The 22,707-nt window shown below is 42.2% G+C and overlaps 1 protein-coding gene across 3 annotated transcripts in view; it reads left to right on the forward strand.

Moving 5' to 3' along the window:
• AMPD2 (adenosine monophosphate deaminase 2) overlaps positions 1-22,707 on the forward strand; it is a 53,726-nt gene that overhangs the window by 26,873 nt on the left and 4,146 nt on the right. For all 3 annotated transcript variants that reach the window (XM_053454287.1, XM_053454285.1, XM_053454288.1), the window contains 9 exons: positions 317-446; positions 526-720; positions 1,027-1,158; positions 4,615-4,778; positions 4,937-5,063; positions 7,935-8,098; positions 16,642-16,762; positions 17,032-17,205; positions 17,328-17,438. In XM_053454287.1, the coding sequence (XP_053310262.1) occupies positions 317-446; positions 526-720; positions 1,027-1,158; positions 4,615-4,778; positions 4,937-5,063; positions 7,935-8,098; positions 16,642-16,762; positions 17,032-17,205; positions 17,328-17,438 (1,318 nt within the window). The remainder of the gene's footprint in view (positions 1-316; positions 447-525; positions 721-1,026; positions 1,159-4,614; positions 4,779-4,936; positions 5,064-7,934; positions 8,099-16,641; positions 16,763-17,031; positions 17,206-17,327; positions 17,439-22,707) is intronic.

Consider the following 22,707-nt stretch of genomic DNA (forward strand, 5'->3'; position numbering starts at 1 on the left):
CTAGTGCCTTCCATTTTCCTTTTGGCTACTTTCTCTTTACCCCTCATTTTCTTGAAAATTATCTGCATTTCCCACTTTTTCCTTAGGTATTCTTTTTAACTCTTTGTTTCCTATGTTTCCTGTCTTGGCATTTCACCTTTCCCCTATTGTATAACAATGTCTCCTCACACCAATACGCATGTTTATTTTTGTATTATATTGTCACATTTATGTTCATTGGTCTTCTTGGTGACCTGACTCTATTTTTACTAATTTACCCAATTTTTTCTCCCTCTAAGTTTAAACCTTTGCATTTTTCCCCCTAACCCCCCTTCAGTAAATCATTTTGTTACCGGCGGCTGCAGTACCTGAGCTCTCGCTACCAAATGCATGTTCTTCTAAATGAGATGAAGGAACTGGCGGCTCAGAAGAAAGTGCCTCACAGAGACTTTTACAATATTCGTAAGGTGTGTTGCCAGTTCACTGCTATATTGTAATTACTGATGCCTAAAGTTTTATTTATTACCCCTAATCTATCCACTTCAGGTGGATACTCATATCCACGCAGCATCCTGCATGAACCAAAAACACCTGCTACGCTTTATCAAACGAGCCATGAAAAAGAATAGTGAAGAAATTGTGCATGAGGAAGGAGGCAAGGAGCAAACACTAAAGGAGGTGTTCCAGACCATGAACCTGACTGCATATGACCTCAGTGTGGATACTTTGGACATGCATGCGGTGAGGCTGGATGCTTAAGGCAACTGCAAAACAATGTTTTCTTTTGAGATCAGCAGTCTCTTACATAAAAGGTTAAAGAAGACTTGCTATGCAAAATGCATTTGTTGCATTAATGCCCTGTTTTATTCTCATGCAAACTGCTGGTTGAAGTGTTTATAATTAGTTTTACATTTCCAGCACTGGTCCGCATAGTTACATTGGATTGTATTCTCTCGTGTCTTCTCGTGCCTTGGTGATAAGGTCACCAAGGAATCTGTTTTTATACATACTGTTCATAGGGACTAACGTCACCTTTTTTTGTTGTAGGATAGAAACACCTTCCATCGATTTGACAAATTCAACGCTAAGTACAATCCTATTGGAGAGTCCATCCTGAGAGAAATCTTCATAAAAACGGATAATAAAGTATCTGGGAAATACTTTGCCCACATAATTAAGGTAACAGCTTGACTATATCCTCAATTATTTGTCTTTCTGGTACTCTAAGGAGTTTAAAAGTTTTGCTGCATTCTACATCTAAGAGAAAAATAATAACTATACTTTTTAAAGGTGTTTTTATTACAGTATAATGAGTCAAGGATTTCCACTAACAATACAACAGTGGTTATTGGGGAGAAGCCTTTATCCCCTTTGTGACAGAGTATATAGGGGATACATCACCAAAAAACTGGTCCTAGAGCACCAAGGACGTATCGCCATACCTCATGGACAGCCTGGTGTCCCTTCAAAATGTGTAGCCCTGAGCTGTCAGATTGAATGTAACGACACTAACTGAGTAGAGTAGTGATATAGAGGACTTTCGGGGTCTGTAGGGACCTTAATTGAGTCTCCTGCCACAGAAACCCACTGATTGATTGCGCAGTGTGTGTGTATGATGCAGCCTTATGATAGAGGGGTCTCTGTAGGATTCCCCTGACCGCTGTAGATAGGAAGCCTTGTGGGGACTAATATTAACCCCTGCAATGCTTCGATGAGGTCATACACTATCGCGGCATTGAATGCTGTACTGGATGAATGGGTGAAAATGTCCACAGAAACTCACAAAACCGAAAAAAAAAGAAAGCTTACAAACACAGATGGACCCCACTGGACATGGCCACAGAGACTACTATGATGTATCGAAGGAACCATCTAAGACTCCTGACACGACGAACATGTGGTCACACACACCCATGCACACAGGAACATCCACACACTTAAACAACATACACACACATGCACACAATAACATACACAGACACACACTAATATACACACACACACAATAATATACCCAAAAACATTCGCACACTAATATATCTAGACACATACCCACCATAACACACCTGGTAACACGCCAATATATCCATAAAAACAGATGTGCACAATAACATACCCACAATCATACACTATCACTATCAGTATGACACACCTGCCCATACACACATGTACACTACCCATACACACACTGCTCTTATGCATACCTGCCCACAAACACACATATATGCACTGCACTTGCCTGCACATACACGCTTGTCAGTACACACACACATATGTACTACACTTTTACATGCCTGCCTACACATACATACATTGCCCACACGCACATTTGCTTCCCCATAAACATACATATATACTGCCCTTGCACATGCCTACACAGACATATACACTATAAGACATATACACACACATACACAGCCCATGCACACACACATATACACGTACACTGCCCTTATATATGCGTGCCCATACACGCACATATACACACTGCTTTTATACACACCTGCTCTATACATACATATGCCTGCCCATACACACACATAAACTTTGCCCATATACATGCCTCAACATGTATATGCACACACATACTGGATTACATGTAGGCTTAAAGCACCCCTTTCCCCTGCTTTCTCCCCATCAGTTACCCCCTGCTTTTTTCCACATCAAACACCCCCTGCTTTTTCCCCATCAGATACCCCCCTGCCTTCTCCCCATCATTATCCCCAACCCCACTTTCTCCCTAAGTCCTACCTTTCTCTTCTTCCTTCCTGATTTCTTCTTCTCATTCCTTCCTTCCTTCTTTCCTCTTGTCTTGATGCGTGAGTTTGACTTGTCTCTTGTGGTACGACTGGAATGCAAGGTCTGGTTTGCTGCTCGCTGTCGGTGCAGTGCACACAGTGACAGGGAGCACACGTGCTACCTTAGTGTTGGGGTCCGTGATCTCCCCAACCAGTCCTTCAAGCTGCAGCTGCTGATCAGGCGGCTGTGCGCCCCCTCGCAGCTGCGCCCGAGGCAAGTGCCTCTCCCGCCTCACCCTTCCTAGGCCCCTGCTTATATGTATAAAGAAGGTTAAAATAAGCATACGGTATTATACTATAAAATGATGTGCTAGATTTGTATAGCAAATGAGGGATGTAGTAACTCATTCACTGTCAAAATACCCAAATGCCTGTACTGCACCTAATGACACACAACATTTTTAAAGGGACAAGCTGTGTGGTCCTTAAGATTTATGTGTTTTTCCCCTTGCAAATGCATGGAGGGATTCTGCAGAGTGCCCCATATGAAAATGTATCTTTCCTTACCACCCAGCTATTCGCTGTCCAAGAGATGTGTTTGCCAAAATACACTCACTGGCCACTTTATTAGGTACAGTGGTGACTCTAGGAAGAATATATAGGGGGCACATGATACCATACGTTGCCTATACGTTTAGATGGCACTCTGCCATTTGGTCTTGCAGCTGGAGGAGGGTTTCCAAATTCAGTGAGGGGACAAAAGGGGGGGGCAATTGCTGTAGCTACACCAATGATTAGGTACACCTGTTTGATTGCTTGTTAAAACAAATAGCTAATCAGCCAATCATATGGCAGCAACTCAATACATTTAGGCATATAGACATCAAGACAACTTTAAGTGACTTTGAACGTGGCATAGTTGTTGGTGCCGGACGGGCTGGTCTGAGTATTTCAGAGCGTAAATATTTGCTACACACCAGACAAACCCATGCATGAGTGGTAATACTGTACTCAGGAGATGCTGCTGTTGATTGGCAGTTACATAAACCAAAGGCTGTAAATGCATACCTACAATGTACAATGTGTGTGAAAAAGAACACACAAAAACTGACTACCACAAACTTTGACAAAAGCTGGTGGTAGAATTAGCGCATGTGAAAAGTTTAAATACCACCATTTCAAATACCATGGGGTGTCTAGTTTTTTTTTTAAAATATGGTTTAATTGGGTAACTTGAATTAGCCAGCTTCAAATATGTCCCAAACAGGACATAGTTCCAAAGTTGAAAAATGCACACAAATGTGATGTTTTACCTCCCAAACAACCCGACAAACCCATGCAGTATCACTGTACTCGGAAGATGTTGCTGAACACATACCAGGAGCTATAAATTCATACCTGAAGCACAATTTGTGTGTAACAAATACATCAACAATTACTATTACAAACTTTGGTATAGGCTACTGGTAGAATTCATGAAGGGAAAAGGTTCATGGGGACAGGATTTGGAAAAAATGCTACGTATTGCTCTATAACTTGAAGAAAAAAAAAAACTCTGGACAATTAGTAGAATCTATTTAGCAGTTTTTTATTAGCTTTTGTAGATGAGTAAAATAATTTTCAAATAGAAGTGAGAGACTGTTTTTTTCAATTTTCACCATATTTTATTATTTTTTTATAGGACATATAAAAAAAATGGTATCTGGAGAAAGCCCTTGTTCTGGATAAACTTGTGCAAGTACAATAAATTAGAGAAAATTACAGCTAAACACGAGCACCGCAAAAGTCTTAAAACTGCCTTGGTCATAAAGGGTAGAAAAAAAACGGGTAAGCGGGTAAAGTAAATTAAGTAACATTGCCCTTGCTCATATTGCCTTATCCCTCTGGTTATCTCCAGGAAGTGATGGCTGACCTTGAAGAAAGCAAGTATCAGAATGCAGAACTGCGCCTCTCCATTTATGGACGATCTCGGGAGGAATGGGATGGACTCGCTCGCTGGGCAGTGAACCACAAAGTGCACTCCAACAACGTGAGATGGCTAGTGCAGATCCCTAGGCTCTTGTGAGTCTAATATTTTGAATAAGAGGGCTTTATGTTACATCTTTCACTAACATATATGAAAATGAATCACATAATTCTTATTAATTTAGGTTTATACTTTGTATCTACCGGTATATATTTTTTAGCATTTTTGTTCTCCTTACTTTTGCCTCTATCAGTGATGTGTTCCACAGCAAGAAACAAATTACTCATTTCCAGCAGATGCTAGAAAACATTTTCCTTCCCTTGTTTGAAGTAACTGTGAACCCAGCAAGTCACCCAGAGTTACATCTCTTTTTGGAACATGTGAGTATTAAGCTCAGGTTTTTGTTAAGGGTCATTACCACTAAAATATGGAATAGCTATAGGAACGTTAGCTATATATCCCATATATATATATATATATATATATATATATATCCCGTTATCTGTTACATAAAGGGATGAATTAACAGAATTTGTTACTTCAGTTGCACATACAGTTATGTAACAACAACATTCTGAATTCTTTAGTTTAACATATGGCATATTCTAACAATCATCTGTTTCTTAGCAGGTCTAAAATTTAGGTAAATACAACCTCAGGTAAACAACACTTCATGTTGTTACACTGTGTCATGATTTATTTAACAAAATGGAGAAGCCATACAGTGAAGGAAAAAAATATTTGATCCCCTGCTGATTTTGATATATTTTTATATATTTTTTTTATATATTTTTATAATTTTATAGTTTTACTCAGTGAAATAAGTATTTGATCCCCTATCAATCAGCAAGATGTCTGCTGATTTAAGAGGAGCACTCTCTTAAATCTCAGCTTGTTACCTGTATAAAAGACACCTGTCCACAAAAGCAATCAATCAGTCAGATTCCAAACTCTCCATCATGACCAAGATCAAAGAGTTGTCTAAGGATGTCAGGGACAAGATTGTAGACCTACACAAGTCTGGAGTGGGCTAGAAGACCTTTGCCAAGCAGCTTGGTGAGAAGATGACAATTATGCGATTATTCTCAAATGGAAGAAACACAAAACAACTGTTCAAATAAACCTACCATTAAAATTATAGACTGGTCATGTCTTTGTCAGTGGGCAAACGTACAAAATCAGCAGGGGGATCAAATAATTTTTTCCTTCACTGTATGTGAAAAACTAAGACAAGACCAAAGTGGAGATGTTTGGCCATAATGCACCACATTTGGTGGAAACCAGTACAAAATGTGTACAGTATATCAGCACAAACACCTCATACCAACTATCAAGCAGGGTGGTGGAGGGGTGCAGGTTTTGGTTTGTTTTGCTGCCACAGGACCTGGGAACCTTACAGTCATTGAGTCGACCATGAACTTCTCTGTATACCAAAGTATTCTAAAGTCAAATGTGAGGCCATCTGTCCAACAGCTAAAGGTTGGCCAAAATTGTGTGAAATTGCAACAGGATAATGATCCCAAGCACAGGAGCCAATCTGAAACAGAATTGCTGAAAAAGAAAAGAATCATGGCCCTGTCTAAGTTTAGACCTTAACCCGGTTGAATTGTTGTGGGTGGACTTTAAAGGAGCTGTGCATATACTAATGCTATTGAATCATAATGTGTACTTAGTTTTTCACACATGGCTTCTCCAGCTTGGCTTTATTTTTGTTGCATAAATCATGATGTTGTGTAATAAGTCATGTGGCATGGTTCATCTGAGGTTGTAAATACTTAATTTTTAGACCCGCTGAAGAAGAGATGATTGTTATTACCGTATTGGCTCGGATATAGGCCGCCCCCGTATATAGGCCGCACCCTAAAAGTTTGGTGCTTTTTTAAAGAAAAAGTTTTTTTCTTTAAAAAAAGCACCAAAAAAACATGCTGCCACTCTGTCGCCCCCCCCCCGAGATATGCTTCCACTGTCCTCCCTCCCCGAGATATGCTACCACTGTCCTCCCTCCCCGAGATATGCTTCCACTGTCCTCCCTCCCCGAGATATGCTTCCACTGTCCTCCCTCCCCGAGATATGCTTCCACTGTCCTCCCTCCCCGAGATATGCTTCCACTGTCCTCCCTCCCCGAGATATGCTTCCACTGTCCTCCCTCCCCAAGATATGCTTCCACTGTCCTCCTCTGCCCCCCCCCCGACTTACCGGAGCAGACTCCCGGGTGTCTTGCGTGGCCGGCGGGGGACATCTACGCAATACAACTTCCGGTGCCAGCACTGGATGTGCCGGCACCGGAAGTTGTATACGCGTATTGCGTAGTTGTCCCCCGCCGGCCCCGCAAGACACCCGGGAGTCTGCTCCGGTAAGTCCCGGACGGGGGTGGTAAAACGCATCGTGCGGACGATGCGCTTAGACAACCTCCCGTGCCGGCACCCCCCCGTGGGAAGTGCTGGCAGGGGAGGCTGTCTGAGCGTATCGGGGAGTAGGATGCAGGTCCCCTGCACCGCTGCGGGGGATCTGTATCCTAACCCCGCTGCCTGCCCGGCGCCCGGGACTGCATGTCCCGGGCGTTCGGCGCTAGACCCCGAATATAGGCCGCACCCCCACTTTAAAGACTTAAAGTGGGGGGAAAAAGTGCGGCCTATATTCGAGCCAATACGGTATGTTCTGATATGTAAAACCAAAGAATTCAAAGAGGATAGTTGCATAGTTGGTAAATGAGACAGTTGGTGCATGTCATCATCCTAAGTAATAGTGCCTGAGGGCTGTGACTTCAAGAGCTTATGTATAATATAAGTGTGTACATATACACACACATACATACACACGTGTACACTACCATTCAAAAGTTTGGTGTCACTAAGCTGTTTTCATGGAATACAAGGAAATTTCTATGCAAAAGGGTTTTCTAATAATCAATTAGCCTTTAAACTTGAATTAGCTAACACAATGTGCCATTGGAATGCAGGAGTGATGGTTGCTGATAAAGGGCCTCTGTAGGCTTTGTGTAGGCTTGAACATTTAGTTTAGTTTGTTCCAACATTTCTTATTCCTTTTAGCTAAAACTATATTGTACTTGTTAATGATACTAGTAAACTTGCCATCAGTACCTTTTGTACCTTATGTACTATATTGTAAACACACTGTTATAATATCCACACTTAACTATTTGCAAATAATAAAAATATCATACCTGATAGCGCACCCAATACCTCTTTCTCTTTGGTGTGTTGTACCCCTTTTGTTTATGTCACCCACAGGTGGATGGGTTTGATAGTGTAGATGATGAATCAAAACCTGAACATCATATCTTCAATATGGATAGTCCATTACCTGAGAACTGGAGGGAAGAAGACAACCCACCTTATTCCTATTACTTGTACTATATGTACGCCAACATGACGGTGCTCAACCATCTACGAAGGTACAGCTTTAAGCAAAGCATACTGAGTCATTTATAAATGAATGTAATTAGGGTGTTGCAACACACCTTGATGTTCTGTGATCACAGAGTCAGCAACTGCAGCCTGCCTTTTAAGAGCCTAATGCAAGACTGCACATCAATAGTCCTCAAAGGCCACAAACATCCCAGGAATTATGAGTCCCCTTCATGAAAATAAATCCTTTCACAAAATTACTAAATAATATAATAAGACACAAATGAGTGCCCATTTTGTTATGTTGAGGTGGGAGCATTGTTTAACCCTGCATCTCACTGTTGATATGTAACTGATTCAATCTCAGTGACATTCCCAGGGTGCTAGCTAAGTAGGAGGTACTGTCATTGTTACCTGTCAGCTAACCTGTGGCAAGGAGTGTGGGTGTGAAAGGTTAATGTCAAACAGCCTTTTGGTTATTCACTTAATCTAAACAGCACACTAATTTCTTAAACAGAGAAAAATACTACTGCTGCTATCACCAAGTTATATTTTAAGATTCAAGAGGAAAGCTTATGAAAACTTCAGTAACACACAGAAGTAAATTTAAAGATTTAAATAGAAGCTGACAGAGAAGGAAAGGTTAGACAGATATGAGGAGATCCAGGAGAGCGCTGTATCTCAAATGCCTGTAGAAGCAAGTGAGTCAAGAAGAAGGTGGTGATCAACATTATCAAAAGCAGCACATAGATCCAAGAGTATTAGAATGGAGTGACCTTTTGCTTTGGCAGAGAGCAAGTCATTGGAGACTTTTGTTAGAGCCGTTTCAGTAGAGTAAAGGGGCTTGAAACCAGACTGTAGAAGGTCAAGGATGGAATTAGAGGAGAGGAAGTTAGTAAGGCGATTGTACACAATACGTTCAAGTAACTTAAAGGTAAAAGGAAGCAGAGAGATGTGGCGGTAGTTAGTTAGACAAGTGGGATCTAAGTAGGGCTGCAACTAAGGATTATTTTCATAATGATTATTTTTTCTATTAATCTGATAAAAAAAAATTACATTTTTCATTTATTTAAAATAATTTAATAAACAAACAGGATGCCAAAAAAAATTGATAAAAATGTATTTCTTGTTTTTATTTCCCAACCTGTCCCCCCAGTTATGCACATTTGAGCCCAGGCTTGCCACACTGCTTCCCAGATATGCCACATGCCTCCCAGATATGCTACTCCGCACTCCCCACATATGCCTTATATACCCTATATGGCTTATATCCCCTGAGATGCCTTATACCCCAGTATGCCTTATACCCCCAGATATGCCATATTGCCCTCATAGATTCACAAACTCGTTCTCAGACTCATTCACAGCACACTGGCACAATACTTATAAATACAGGATTGATCTTCACTGCCCCCAGTATTTAGATTCACCTTAGTTTGCACCCCTTTACCTCTACCCTTTACCTTAAGTTAACCTTATTAAATTATTAAATTAACTCTCAGTCCTCAGCATTAAATTAACTCTAAAGACCCCATTAACCATAACTGCCCCTAAATTAGCCCTAAAGACCCCATTAACCATAACTGCCCCTAAATTAGCCCTAAAGACCCCATTAACCATAATTGCCCCTAAATACCCCATCAGCCATAACTGCCCCTAAATTAACCCTAAAGACCCCATCAAACATAACTGCCCCTAAATTAACCCTTAAGACCCCATCAACCACAACTGCCCCTAAATTAACCCTAAAGACCCCATCAACCATAACTGCCCCTAAATTAACCCTAAACACCCCATTAACCATAACTGCCCCTAAATTAACCCCCACCTCCCCTAACTTTCAGCACCAAAAATATTAATTTCATACTTACCATTAGATGAGTTGCTGAGCAGTGTGGATGCTATAAGGAAAGGGGCAGGGCCAATAGTCAGTGTGACTGCAGGGAGGTGACTGAGAAGCAGAAAGGGGCGGGGCCAATCATCAGTGTGACTGCAGGGAGGGACTGGGAAGCAGAAAGGGGCGAGGTCAATCATCAGTGTGACTGCAGGGAGGGACTGGGAAGTAGTAACTGCTCTAAGTGACATTGAATGAACCGAAGAATCGGATCCGAACTTCATCGCACAGCGCACAGACACCCCCCACCCCCCCTTGAGAAGAAGATCCTGTTCCCCTGCAGCGCTGCGGGGGATCTGGATCTTAGTGTTATTATCCGACCTCTATTGGAGGTCAGATTATAAAACGAGGGTTATTTTTCAGAGCATTTGCTCTGAAAAAACCCTCATCTTATAATCGATAAAATCGATAATGACATTTGTATATTATTGATTATTATCAATTTTGTCGATCTAAAGAAATATTTTTTAGAATGGGTGTGATTAGCACATGCTTGAAGGCTGATGGGGTCAAGGGGACAGGTTGTTGGGTGAGAGGAAGAAAGAAGAGTGGCGATCTCTTATTCAGTTGTATGGGAAAAGGCAACATGGGACGAGTGGAGAGAGTGATGGTGGGTGGTGTAGGAGGAGGTTGCAAAGAAGCGAGGTCTTGTCTTTGAAGTAGATAGCAAGATCATGTGCAGTTAGAGAGGTGGGGTGGGTGGGTATGGAGGGACAGTGAAGGGAGTCGATGGTAGAAAAAAGTAATCGCAGGTTGGAAGAAAGGGAGTATATGAGAGTAGAGAAGTAGAGCTGTTTGGCGAAAGAGAGGGCAGAGTTGTAGTTGTGAAGCATGAATTTGTAGTGAGTGAAGTCTGCGGCAGCACTTCTGAAGAAAGCGCGTGATTTTGGTATGCCATGGTTGGCGTTTCAACTGTCGGGGGTAACATTCAGTAACTGGAGCTATGCTGTCGAGAGATGAGGCAAGTGTATTGGAAAAAGGGTTAATATGAAATGTAAGAGAGGTTCCAATGTGGCTGACAGTTGGGTAAGGGTATTGGTAATGGCCTACAAATATGAGGTGAAACCTGCAATGTTGTTTGGTTAGGGATTAGCACTGTGGTGGTCAAACAGAGGGAAGAGAGAGAGATGGAGAAATCTGAAAGGGAGCATGATCTGGAAACAACCAAATCAAGTGAGTGTCCCTCAGTGTGTGTAGGGAATTAGTCCATTGTGAAAGACAAGAAGAGGATGTCAGGGAGAGGAGTTTGTCAAAAATGTGAAAATCACCTATAATAAGACAGGGGATATTAGAAGAGAGGAAGAAGGGGAGCCAGGCAGAAAAGTGGTCAAAGAACTGTGAGGTAGGACCAGGAGGGCGATATATTACTACAATTTGAAAAGAGAGTGGAGAGAAAAGACAGAGCAGGGATTCTATCGGGCACGGTTAAAGACGGGAGGGAGTGTATGGCTGGAGATGATAGGAATTAGATTGTTTAGGTTGCGCATGTTGGTTGAGTTTAGTGTTTGGTCGTGATGGGAATACAGTGAAGGAAAAAGTTATTTTATCCCCTGCTGATTTTGTACGTTTGCCCACTGACAAAGACATGATTATTCTATAATTTTAATGGTAGATTTATTTGAACCGTGAGAGACAGAATAACAACAAAAAATCCAGAGTAACTAATTTCAAATATGTTATAAATTGATTTGCATTTTACTCAGGGAAAGTATTTGAACCCCATATCAATCAGCAAGATGTCTGGCTCACAGGTGTCTTTTATACAGGAGCACCCTCTTAAATCTCAGTTTGTTACCTGTATAAAAGACACCTGTCCAAAGAAGCAATCAATCAGCCAGATTCCAAACTCTCCACCATGGCCAAGACCAAAGAGCTGTCCAAGGATGTCAGGGACAAGATTGTAGACACAAGGCTGGAATGGGCTACAAGACCATCGCCAAACCGCTTGGTGAGAAGGTGACAACAGTTGGTGCAAATATTCTCAAATGCAAGAAACACAAAATAACTGTCAGTCTCCCTCGATCTGGGGCTCCATGCAAGATCTCACCTCGTGGAGTTTCAATGGTCATGAGAATTCATGATCATTGGTGAGGAATCAGCACAGAACTATACGGGGGGATCTCTTCAATGATCTCAAGGCAGCTGGGACCATAGTCACCGAGAAAACAATTGGTAACACACTACATGTGAATGATTCAGAGGAGAACTGGGTGCCCGACACTTTTTTTGCTTGCAGTGCACAATTCCAATAACACTGGGAAAACACAGAAATCCCTACTGATCTGTTCTGTGTGAACCTTAGATATTGTCCTTGTTTCTTCCCAATGCTCCACGAAGAAAGATTCAAAGTTTTTCTGTAGGATAATGTTCCCGCCCAGGTTAACATTCTGGTATTATAGGAAAGAAATAGCTTTCGTAATCGCAAATCTGGAAAAAAAAATTTGTAGGCGATAGTAGTAGATAGTTATCTACTACTATCGCCTACAAATTTTTTATTCCAGATTTGCGATTACGAAAGCTCTTTTTCCAGATTTGCGATTACGAAAGGTGAGGTGCGGGTGGGAGTATATATGTTTGCATGTATGTAAGCATAAATGTAGGGCTGCAATAACTAATCGATAATAATCGATAATTAAAATCGTTGCCAACGAATTTCATAATCGATTAGTTGAATCGATTTTTATCGATTATAAAATGAGGGTTTTTTCAGCAAACGCTCTGAAAAATACCCCTCATTATATAATCCGTTTGAGTGACTCACAGCAGCAGTTCCTACTTACCAGTCCCTCCCTGTAATCACTGTGACAACTGGCCACGCCCCTTCCTTCTCCCAGAACCACACGGCTATGACACTCATCTAACTGTAAGTATAAAATGTATATTTGGGCTGCTGAAAGTTAGGGGAGGCGGGGTTAATTTAGGGGCAGTTATGGTTAATGGGGTGTTTAGGGTTAATTTAGGGGCAGCTATGGTTAATGGGGTGTTTAGGGTTAATTTAGGGGCAGATGTGGTTAATGGCGTGTTTAGGGTTAATTTGGGACAGTTGTGGTTAATGGTGCGTTTAGGGTTAATTTAGGGGCAGTTGTGGTTAATGGGGTCTTCAGTGTTAATTCAGGGGATGCTGTGGTTAATGGGGTGTTTCGGATTAATTTAGGGGCAGTTATGGTTAATGGGGTGTTTAGGGTTAATTTAGGGACAGTTGTGGTTGATGGGGTGTTTAGGGTTAATTTAGGGTAGTTGTGGTTGATGGGGTATTTAGGGTTAATTTAGGGGTAGTTATGGTTAATGGGGTGTTTAGGGTTAATTTAATGATGAGGACTGAGGGTTAATTTAATAAAGTTAACTTAAGGTACAGTTAGAGATAAAGGGGGCAAACTAAGGGGAATCTAAATCCTGGGGGTAGCGAAGATTAACCCAGTACTGGGGAGGACAGAGTGACATATCTGGGGGTATAAGGCATACACGGTATATAAGGCATATGTTGGGAGGGCAGTGTGGCATGTCTGGGGAGGACGGAGTGCTGTATAAGGCATATCTGGGGCCACAGTGGCATATCTGGGGGTAGAGTGGCATATGTGGGGAGGGCAGCGTGGCATGTCTGGGAGGCAGTGTGGCATGTCTGGGGAGGATGGAGTGGTGTATCAGGGGGTATAAGGCATATCAGGGGCCACAGTGGCATATGTGGGGGTAGAGTGGAGTGACATATGTGGGGGTAGAGTGGAGTGGCATGTCTGGGAGGCAGTGTGGCATGTCTGGGAGGCAGCGTGGCATGTCTGGGAGGCAGCGTGGCAAGCTCAAATGTGCATAAATTGGGGGGGCTGGTTGGGAAATAAAGACAAGAAATGCATTTTATCAAAGTTTTTTTTATTCTGCTGTTTGTATTTAACATCATTTGTTTATTAAATTATTTTAAATAAATGAAAAATTGACATTCATTTTTTTAATCCGATTAATCGAAAAATTAATCGGCCAACTAATCGATTATGAAAATAATCGTTAGTTGCAGCCCTACATGAATGTCTATGTATATGAATATGTGAGCATGGATCTCTATGGTTAAGGGTAAGTGAGCATGGATATGTATCTGTAAGTGGTGTGAGATGGAGTGTGTGCTGGTGAGTATGATGGCACAGACATCTGGGGGTAAAGATGGTACAGATAAGCTATTTGTGGGCACTGACAACCTGGTGCAAAAAATGGCACAGACAGGCTGTTTGGGGTTAAGATGGCACTGATAAAGTGATTGGGGCAAAGGAGGCACTCATAAGCAGTTTGGGGGCAAAGGTGGTACAAGCTTCTTTGGTGGGCAAAGGTGACACTGTGGGACATGTTGCCTGTTGAAATGGAGGGCCTTAAGAGAATTTGTGCACAGGGGCCCTGTGGTTTCTAGTTTATGCCGCAGCTTGTTTCTAAGCAAATTAATATAAAAAAAATCAAATCTGATCGCTGACTTTAGGCAGCAGTTGGATCTACAAAGCAGACAGTATATAGCAATAGCTATAGCTTCTTGCTATCATAAAAAAGAATATTAAAGAACATGCTTCCAGCTAATCTATTAGCTGGCTGGCATGCCAAAAGAACCTGATCCCTGCTACAAAGCAGGAATAAGATACTGTGATACCACAGGTACTCTCCACTCAATAAAAAATGGAAAAGTAGAGACAAGGACACATTTCGTTACTTAAATATTTATTATTGTTATTTTTTAATAAATTGTTGAGCTTTTGTGGATTATAGCTGCCATCATATTCATTAAGAACAATGAAAAAGAAAGTGTGTGTGTCTGGGTACATACATGCGTGTTTGGGTATGTTAGTGTGTGTCTGGGTATGTTAGTGTGTATGTGTTAGTTTTGAGTTTCTCTGTGTTAGTTTGTCTGGTTGTGTTAGTGTAAGTGTGTGTTAGTGTTGAATGTCTGGTTTTGTTAGTGTGAAGGTCTATGTGCATGTATGCTACTGTGTTTGATTGTGTGTGTCTGTGTGTGTGTTAGTGCGAGTGCCCCTCCTGAGGTCAGGTTCTGAATCTACTGAGTTTACTAGGAGGGATTGGGACTTTATTACTTGCCATCATTTTTACTAATGTAGGCTTTTGTGTGTATTTTACACATACCCTGTGCAAAAAAATCTAAGCAACACAGAGGTGTGAAAAAAAGCACAGGAAATAATTTCTGCAGCCACCTTTGACAGTGATTGGTGGCCAAATAGCTGCATGAAGAATGCCCAAATACCCCTGATACGATAGTGTGGGTTGTCCGCTTTACAGAAATATATACTTCTGTGGGTATTTTTGGTTTATTTGTTTAAAATTAGAGTTGCAATCCCATCATACCTAAAATTCTACGGCTTTATAAAGAATAATGTACACCTTATAGTATGTTTCCTATAAGTGCTGGGAAAGTAGGGAAATTCTTTAAAAAAAATTAGGCATTTCTAAAATCAGGACACCTGAATTCATAAATTTTTCAAATTTTCGCTAGTTGTTGCTAAATTTCTCATCCTAAATTTTCAGCTAATTATCTAACTATGGTATCAAAAGAACGCCCTTTCTCTCCTTGAAAAAATAATATATAGTTTACATGGGTACACTATTCACAGGAAAGGGGAATAATCGGTGAACCGACATACCGCAAAAATGCCAAAAACCCCTGAGACTGAAGGGGTTAAACTAAGTATCTATAAATGGTGTAATGTGTCTTAAAAAATATAGGCATCCCTGTTAAAGGTGTAAATTATTTGTAAGGCTATAACTATAGCAAATATAAGAAAATTAGCCCAACTATGGTCAAAGAGAAAACACTTTTTCAATGGGACTTCCCCTTTAAAGAATCTACTACAAAAGAAAAACCTTACGTATTTACCTTATGTGATATTGTATGGGATGTAGCCTACTCATATAGTAAACTGCGAGTTTTCAGGAGAGTTAAAAATTTCAACATCCAGATATCACTGTGTATTAAAAGGGCCAACCCATTGGGCTTTTCCTGGCAAGACTAGCTAAGCTGACCCGGCATAATGCAGATCTGAATCAGAGGGATGACTTTTAACCCCTTAAAGACAATGGGCGGTCCCTAAACCCATTGAAAACATAGCATTTTGAGCCCGTACATGTACGGGCTTTGTCATTAAGGGGTTAAGAAATCCCCACATTAAGTACCCAATATGAAAGTCCAACTCAGCTCTTAATGTGGTTTGTCCTTCATAATACATAATGTTCAGGAGTTGAATTGTCCAACTTTCCTGGAAACCGCTAATGTTGGTAACACATATTATGAGGAAGCATTGCATTTACATCTTTATTCATTCATCACTTCAGGAGCATGAGAATAACACTTCATGTTATGAGGCAACATTGCATGCATCCTGCTAAAAAAATAGCACTGTTACTCCCGTCATCCCAATCTTTTTCTAATAGGTTCAGATAAAACATTGCAGCCACAATAAATCCTGACCTATGTAAAAAAAAATGCCTCTCAGTTTCGGGTCATGTGCAAAGAATCTTTTGTTTTCTAATTATAACCTTTCAAAATATCCCGTTGTTCTATCTAAATTACCATTGACAAGCTCAGTAATAAAATTTTTCCCTCCCATTATTTCATCATCCGTCGGTTATTATATCATGCATTTTAAAAAAATTATATAACAGTGTTGTAAAAACACTAATTTCTTTTGATATTCCCTTGTGTCTTTATGGTCACAGGCAGCGTGGATTTCACACATTTGTGCTACGACCGCACTGTGGAGAAGCAGGGCCGATTCACCACCTGGTTTCTGGATTCATGCTGTCACAGAATATCTCACACGGGCTTCTGTTGCGCAAGGTGATTGTGGCCCTAAATTCAATTAGCACGCACTGTTGATCTGGAATTGCTTCCTGAATACCCTATTAGAGACTTTAATTTAATCCCATACTTATTGTCACTGGCGCTGTCAAATTTGCCATATGCCAAACAAAACTCAACTTTTCTATTTTTAATCTTTCTCTACATTCTGTTCTCATTTTCTTTCTTCCCCACCTGTGACTCGTATTAATGTTTTATACAGGCTTATACAAAATACTTTGCTCACCCCATGCCATCTTTTCCTGCAGGCTCCAGTGTTGCAGTACTTGTACTACCTGGCACAGATTGGCATCGCTATGTCACCTCTCAGTAATAACAGTCTGTTTCTCAGTTATCACCGGAATCCACTACCAGATTTCTTATCTCGTGGCCTCGTGGTATCTCTGTCTACAGATGACCCACTGCAGTTTCATTTTACAAAGGTGCAATTGGGGAACGTGTTTGCAGAGGGTGGATAGAGATAAGTCAGGAGAAAATATTTTCTGTAGTGTAGCAAGGTGGCAGTTTGGAATTACTTAACTTTGATCTACATTGTTTTGTGTAGGAGCCATTGATGGAAGAATACAGCATTGCAACCCAAGTTTGGAAGTTAAGCTCATGCGACATGTGTGAACTAGCAAGGAACAGTGTTTTAATGAGTGGCTTTCCCCACAAGGTAATGCTTTCCAATCCATCACATTACAACCATGTATGAACATGTTCATTAAAAACTAAAGAAATATATAAAAAAAACATTTGAACACTTTGAAGTGGCAGTTTTAGCATAACTTTGTTCATTAAAACTGCCTATAGCCTGTGATTTTTGTTTATCAATTAGTATAATTGTCTTGTAGATACATAGATAAAATATGGCCTTTTAGCTTTATAATGCATATTAATCCAAGCTTAATTTTACGATAATGAAAAAAGCAGTGGAAACTTTTTTTTTTTTATCAACTTTAATATGTCATTCTATCAATACTGAATTACTTAAACAGTAAAACAAAGTCAGTCCACAAACCATTTAAAACTAGTTTAGCCAAATAAAACTGCACAAGGCTGGAGCACTCTGTGGGTACAAGATGGATTTAAGATGTCTGATGCACACTGGAGGCAGGGCTGGATTAAGGGCATCACAGGCCTGGTGCTGAGGATTTTGATGGCCATTTTATGGAAATAAGTAAAATAGACAGAACTTAACTCCTCGGCATCCATGTATACTGGATAAAGATGACATCAGTGTGAGGCAGATAATACAAGATAGAATCTTATGTGATGGGACTTGGAGTAATCAGTACACTAAAAAAGTCATCATACACAGGACGCCTGAAGCCACAATTTAGTACCACTAATCCTTTTTAATAAAATATGCAGATTTAAATAGAGTAAATAACACAAAACCTTTACTTTTCCTCTCATTGATTTCTGTGCCAAGAAAGTTTTGTCCTCTGAAGTGACTACAAATTCAGGAGTCTCTGGATAAGAAAAAATTCAATAGTTCTATTTATTCCTGCAGTAAGTAAAGTGCCAGGAAACAGACAACCAAATACACACCAGGACAAGCTCTGCCCAACGACACACACACACACACATCAGGACAGGCTCTACCACACTGACACCCAAACACACACACATCAGGACAGGCTCTGCCACACCGACTTCCAAACACACACACATACACACCAGGGCAGGATCTGACACACTGACACACCAAACACACACACCCCAGGACAGCCTCTGCCACACTGAAACACCAAACACACACACCAGGACAGGCTCTGCCGCACTGACACACCAAACACACACACCAGGGCAGGATCTGCCACACTGACACACCAAACACACACACACACACCAGGACAGGCTCTGCCTCACTGACACCCAGACACACACACCAGGACAGGCTCTGTCACACTGACACCCAAACACACACACCAGGACAGGCTCTGTCACACCGACAACCAGACACACACACCAAGACAGGCTCTGTCACACCGACACCCAAACACACACACCAGGACAGGCTCTGTCACACCGGCACCCAGACACACACACCAGGACAGTCTCTGCCGCACTGAAAATGTATTTTCTACACCACTTCGTCATTAACTGCCCCTTTTGCATTTTTGCCCCACACCCTTGTATATTGATTTATGTGATGCCCCAGCCAATCCCCTCCCTTGTGTATTGATGCCCCCCACCCTTTTTGTACTGGCTAATGTGATGCCCAACCAACCTCTTGTCTACTGATGCCCCTACTGCCATGTGTATTACCCCCAGCCACCCTCCCCTATAGATTATGTAATGCCACAACCCAGCCACCCCCCTTTTGTATTTAATTTTTGTCCCAAGAGAATTCCCCCCCCCCCTTGAATATGGGTCCATTTTTCTAAAACCCCTAACAATTTTTTTGGTAATACTTAGATTTTTGTGTTTTTTTCCCCCCTGCTGTCCTCCGACGTGACGATCCTCTCCCTGTCAGGAGGAACTCTTCTGTAAGCCCGCCCTGTTGAACGTCACGCGAAGTTCAAAACAGCCGTCGTGCGGCCGCTTTGAATGATGGTCTGCCAGCCTACCAGGAAATCAAATCCAAGGTCAGGGCTGGCAGAGAAGGTTCAGTATCGAGAAGCAGTCCGAGTTCGTAGGCAGGCAGAGAAGAGTCGTGGTCGCTAACAGGCAGAGATCGGTACACAAGGCAGGAATCAAGAGTAAGGAAATGCACACCCAAAAGCTAACTGGCGCTAAGAACGGGCACTGACTAAAAGGAAAAACGGGTTTAAACAGGAAGAGGAGGCGGAGACAGGAAAACTAGCGCTAAAACGGAACAGACGTCACGGTCCGCGGCTTACTATATGCCACTCTGCCTCCATGATATGCCTTATACCCCCCACTCTGGCATATAGGGGTTAAAAGGCATATCATGGGGCACTCTGCCTCCAGAAAAGCCTTATGCCCCCCATATAACACTCCCCCCCGACTTACCAGTGCTTCTGACTCCCTGTTGTCTAGTGGGGGCAGCGGGTGGAGGCCGGAAGGTCATGTGACGCCGGTGCTCCGTCATAGAAGCCCCGGCAGAAGTGCCAGCAGTAGCGGAGGTTGTCTACGCGCATCGCACAGACCCTGGCTGCCAAAGAAGAGAATTCCCTGCAGCGCTGCTCCTCTCTGGCAGCAGGGGAAAGTCTGTGCGATGCACATAGACAACCTCCGCTACTGGCGTCACATGACCTTCCGGCGCTCGGTGATAGAAGCCCTGGTGGATGTGCCGGCAGCAGCTGAGGTTCCCAGGCGCTGCGGGGGATCTGGATCTTAGTCTCATAGTCAGACCTCTATTTGAGGTCTGATTATAAGACAGGTGTCCAAGTTTTTTCCGCGGTGGCCCACTTCATCAGAATTGTATACGTGCAAGGGCCGCACTCATTTTTCACTGTAATTTTTAGCCTTTAATAAGAAATGCATTTTAAAATAAAGTAAATGACACAAAACCTTTTCTTTTCCTCTCACTGATTTCTGGGCCTAGAAAGTTTTGTGACTACAAATTCAGGATTTTGGATAAGTAAAAATGAAATAGTTATATTTATTTTAGGGATGCACCAAAATGAGAATTCTGGACCAAAACCGAAAATTCAGGGTTCACTTAGGCGAAACCAAAAATGACCCCCTACCGTTAAAAATAAAAAAAACCCCCACATTTTTAATAAAAGTAAGTTACACACCAGAATTGTACAAAAAATGTTATAATGATTATATATATATAATGATTGTTAACAGGAATCTCAGGCATACCCAGATTCCAGTATGTACTGGTTGGCTGGGCATGATAGGAGCGTGATTGCTGTCAACAATCATATATAAATTAATATTGTTATTGTATTTCTTTGTCCAATTTTGGTGTGTTAACCACAATTTTATTAAAAGTAAGTAACACACCAAAATTGGACAGCAACATTCAACAATATGACTTGGCATGATAGGAGTGTGATTGCTAACACTCCTATGATGTGATGTCACGTACATTCACGTGACTTTGCTGGGTTCCGCTTCCTCTGTGCAGTACAGAGGCTGCCGATCTCACGCGGGCCGCACCTCGAGGTCCTGCGGGCCGCATGTTATAAGACAACCTCGATTATAAGACGAGGGGTATATAATCTTATGATCAAGCAAATACGGTATATCAGATACATTCTAAGTACTGGCATTCTACTGAAGCACACATGGCTCTAACTGAGCAAGCCCAGGTATGTCCCAGTGCACCTCTGTTATTAATTTAGGGCTGCAACTAACGATTATTTTAATAATCGATTAGTTGGCCGATTAATCGGATTAAAAAATGCATATTTTTTTTTTTAATCAATCTTTATTAGAAATCTTTATTTTCCATAAAAAAAATAAATTTAGACAAATAACAAAGACATTCAATCGAGTCACAATGTTGAGACATAATGGGTTGATAGAATAATTCATATACTAATAAGTAATCCCAACGATAAGCGATTTCCAAGTTGTACATTTCAACTATTAACAGTCATACCAGGCATACATGGAAGAGATTCGCAGGCGGCGGGGGAGTGTTACCACAAGTTCAATAGAAGAAAGAAGGTTATGGAGATAGTTAAGAGTTTTGTATTTTTTTTTTTTTTTGCAATGCACAGGAATTGTGCACCAGTGAATGGAAACCACCTATGCCAAATCATCTTATATTTCTCATCAGCCTTAGATATGCCTTATACCTCCTATATAACAGGGATTCCACTGTGCCCCCTGATATGCCACTGTGCCCCCGATATGCCAGTCATATGCAACTGAGCCCCCTGATATACCTTTTACCCCCAGATATGTCTTATGCCCCCCTGATATGCCTAATATCAATATACCTTATACCCCCTATATGCCACTGTGCCCCCTGATATGCCTTATAACTTCCAATATGCCACTCGTCCCCATTTATGCCTTATACCTCCCTAAATGCCTGAAATTCATTACTCTACCTCCCCCTATACACCACTCTAACCCCCCCAGATATGCCATTCTGCCTCCCTGAAATTCATTACACCCCCATACACCACTCTGCTACCCTGAAATTCATTATACCCCCCATATACCACTATAACTCACCCATACACCACTCTGCCTCCTCCCCCCTCCCATACACCACTCTTCCTCCTCCCCCCTCCCATACACCACTCTGCCTCTATTCCCCCTCCCATTCACCACTCTGCCTCTCTCCCCCCTCCCATTCACCACTCTGCCTCCTCCCCCTTTCCATACACCACTCTGCCTCCTCCCCCTCCCATACATCACTCTGGCTCCTCCCCCTCCCATACACCACTCTGGCTCCTCCCCCCTCCCATACACCACTTTGCCGCCTCCCCCATCCCATACACCACTCTGCCTCCTCCCCCTCCCATACACCACTCTGCCTCCTCCTCCCTCCCATACAACACTCTGCCTCCTGTCAGCAACGGAGGTTCACAAGACACCAGGGAGCCGGGTAGAGAGGCAGAGTGGTGTATGGGAGGTGGAGGAGCCAGAGTGGTGTATGGGAGGGTGGCTCCCATACACAACTCTAACTCCTCCCCCTCCCATACACTGCTCTGCCTCTCTCCCCCGACTCTTTGGTGTCTTGTGAACCTCTGTTGCTGACAGGCACTTTCACTGCAGCTTCATAGAAGCCTCAGCGTAAGTGAAGGGCAGTAACAGAGGCTGTCTGTGAGCATCGCGCAGCCCCCCACCATCTGACAGAGAGGATGATCCTCTGCAGGAGACCTCGATTCTCTGTCAGCTGGTGGGGGTCTGCACGATGTGACAGACAGCCTCCGTTACTCACCTTCACTTCCGCTGGGACTTCTACATCATGTGATGCTGCCACTGCATCGTAGGAGCGGAAGTGGAGGGGAGAGGCGGAAGTTGTCTGTGCGCATCGCACGGACACCCACCGGCTGACAGTG

The sequence above is a fragment of the Spea bombifrons genome, chromosome 2 (assembly GCF_027358695.1).
Source record: "Spea bombifrons isolate aSpeBom1 chromosome 2, aSpeBom1.2.pri, whole genome shotgun sequence".
Lineage (NCBI taxonomy): Eukaryota > Metazoa > Chordata > Amphibia > Anura > Pelobatidae > Spea > Spea bombifrons.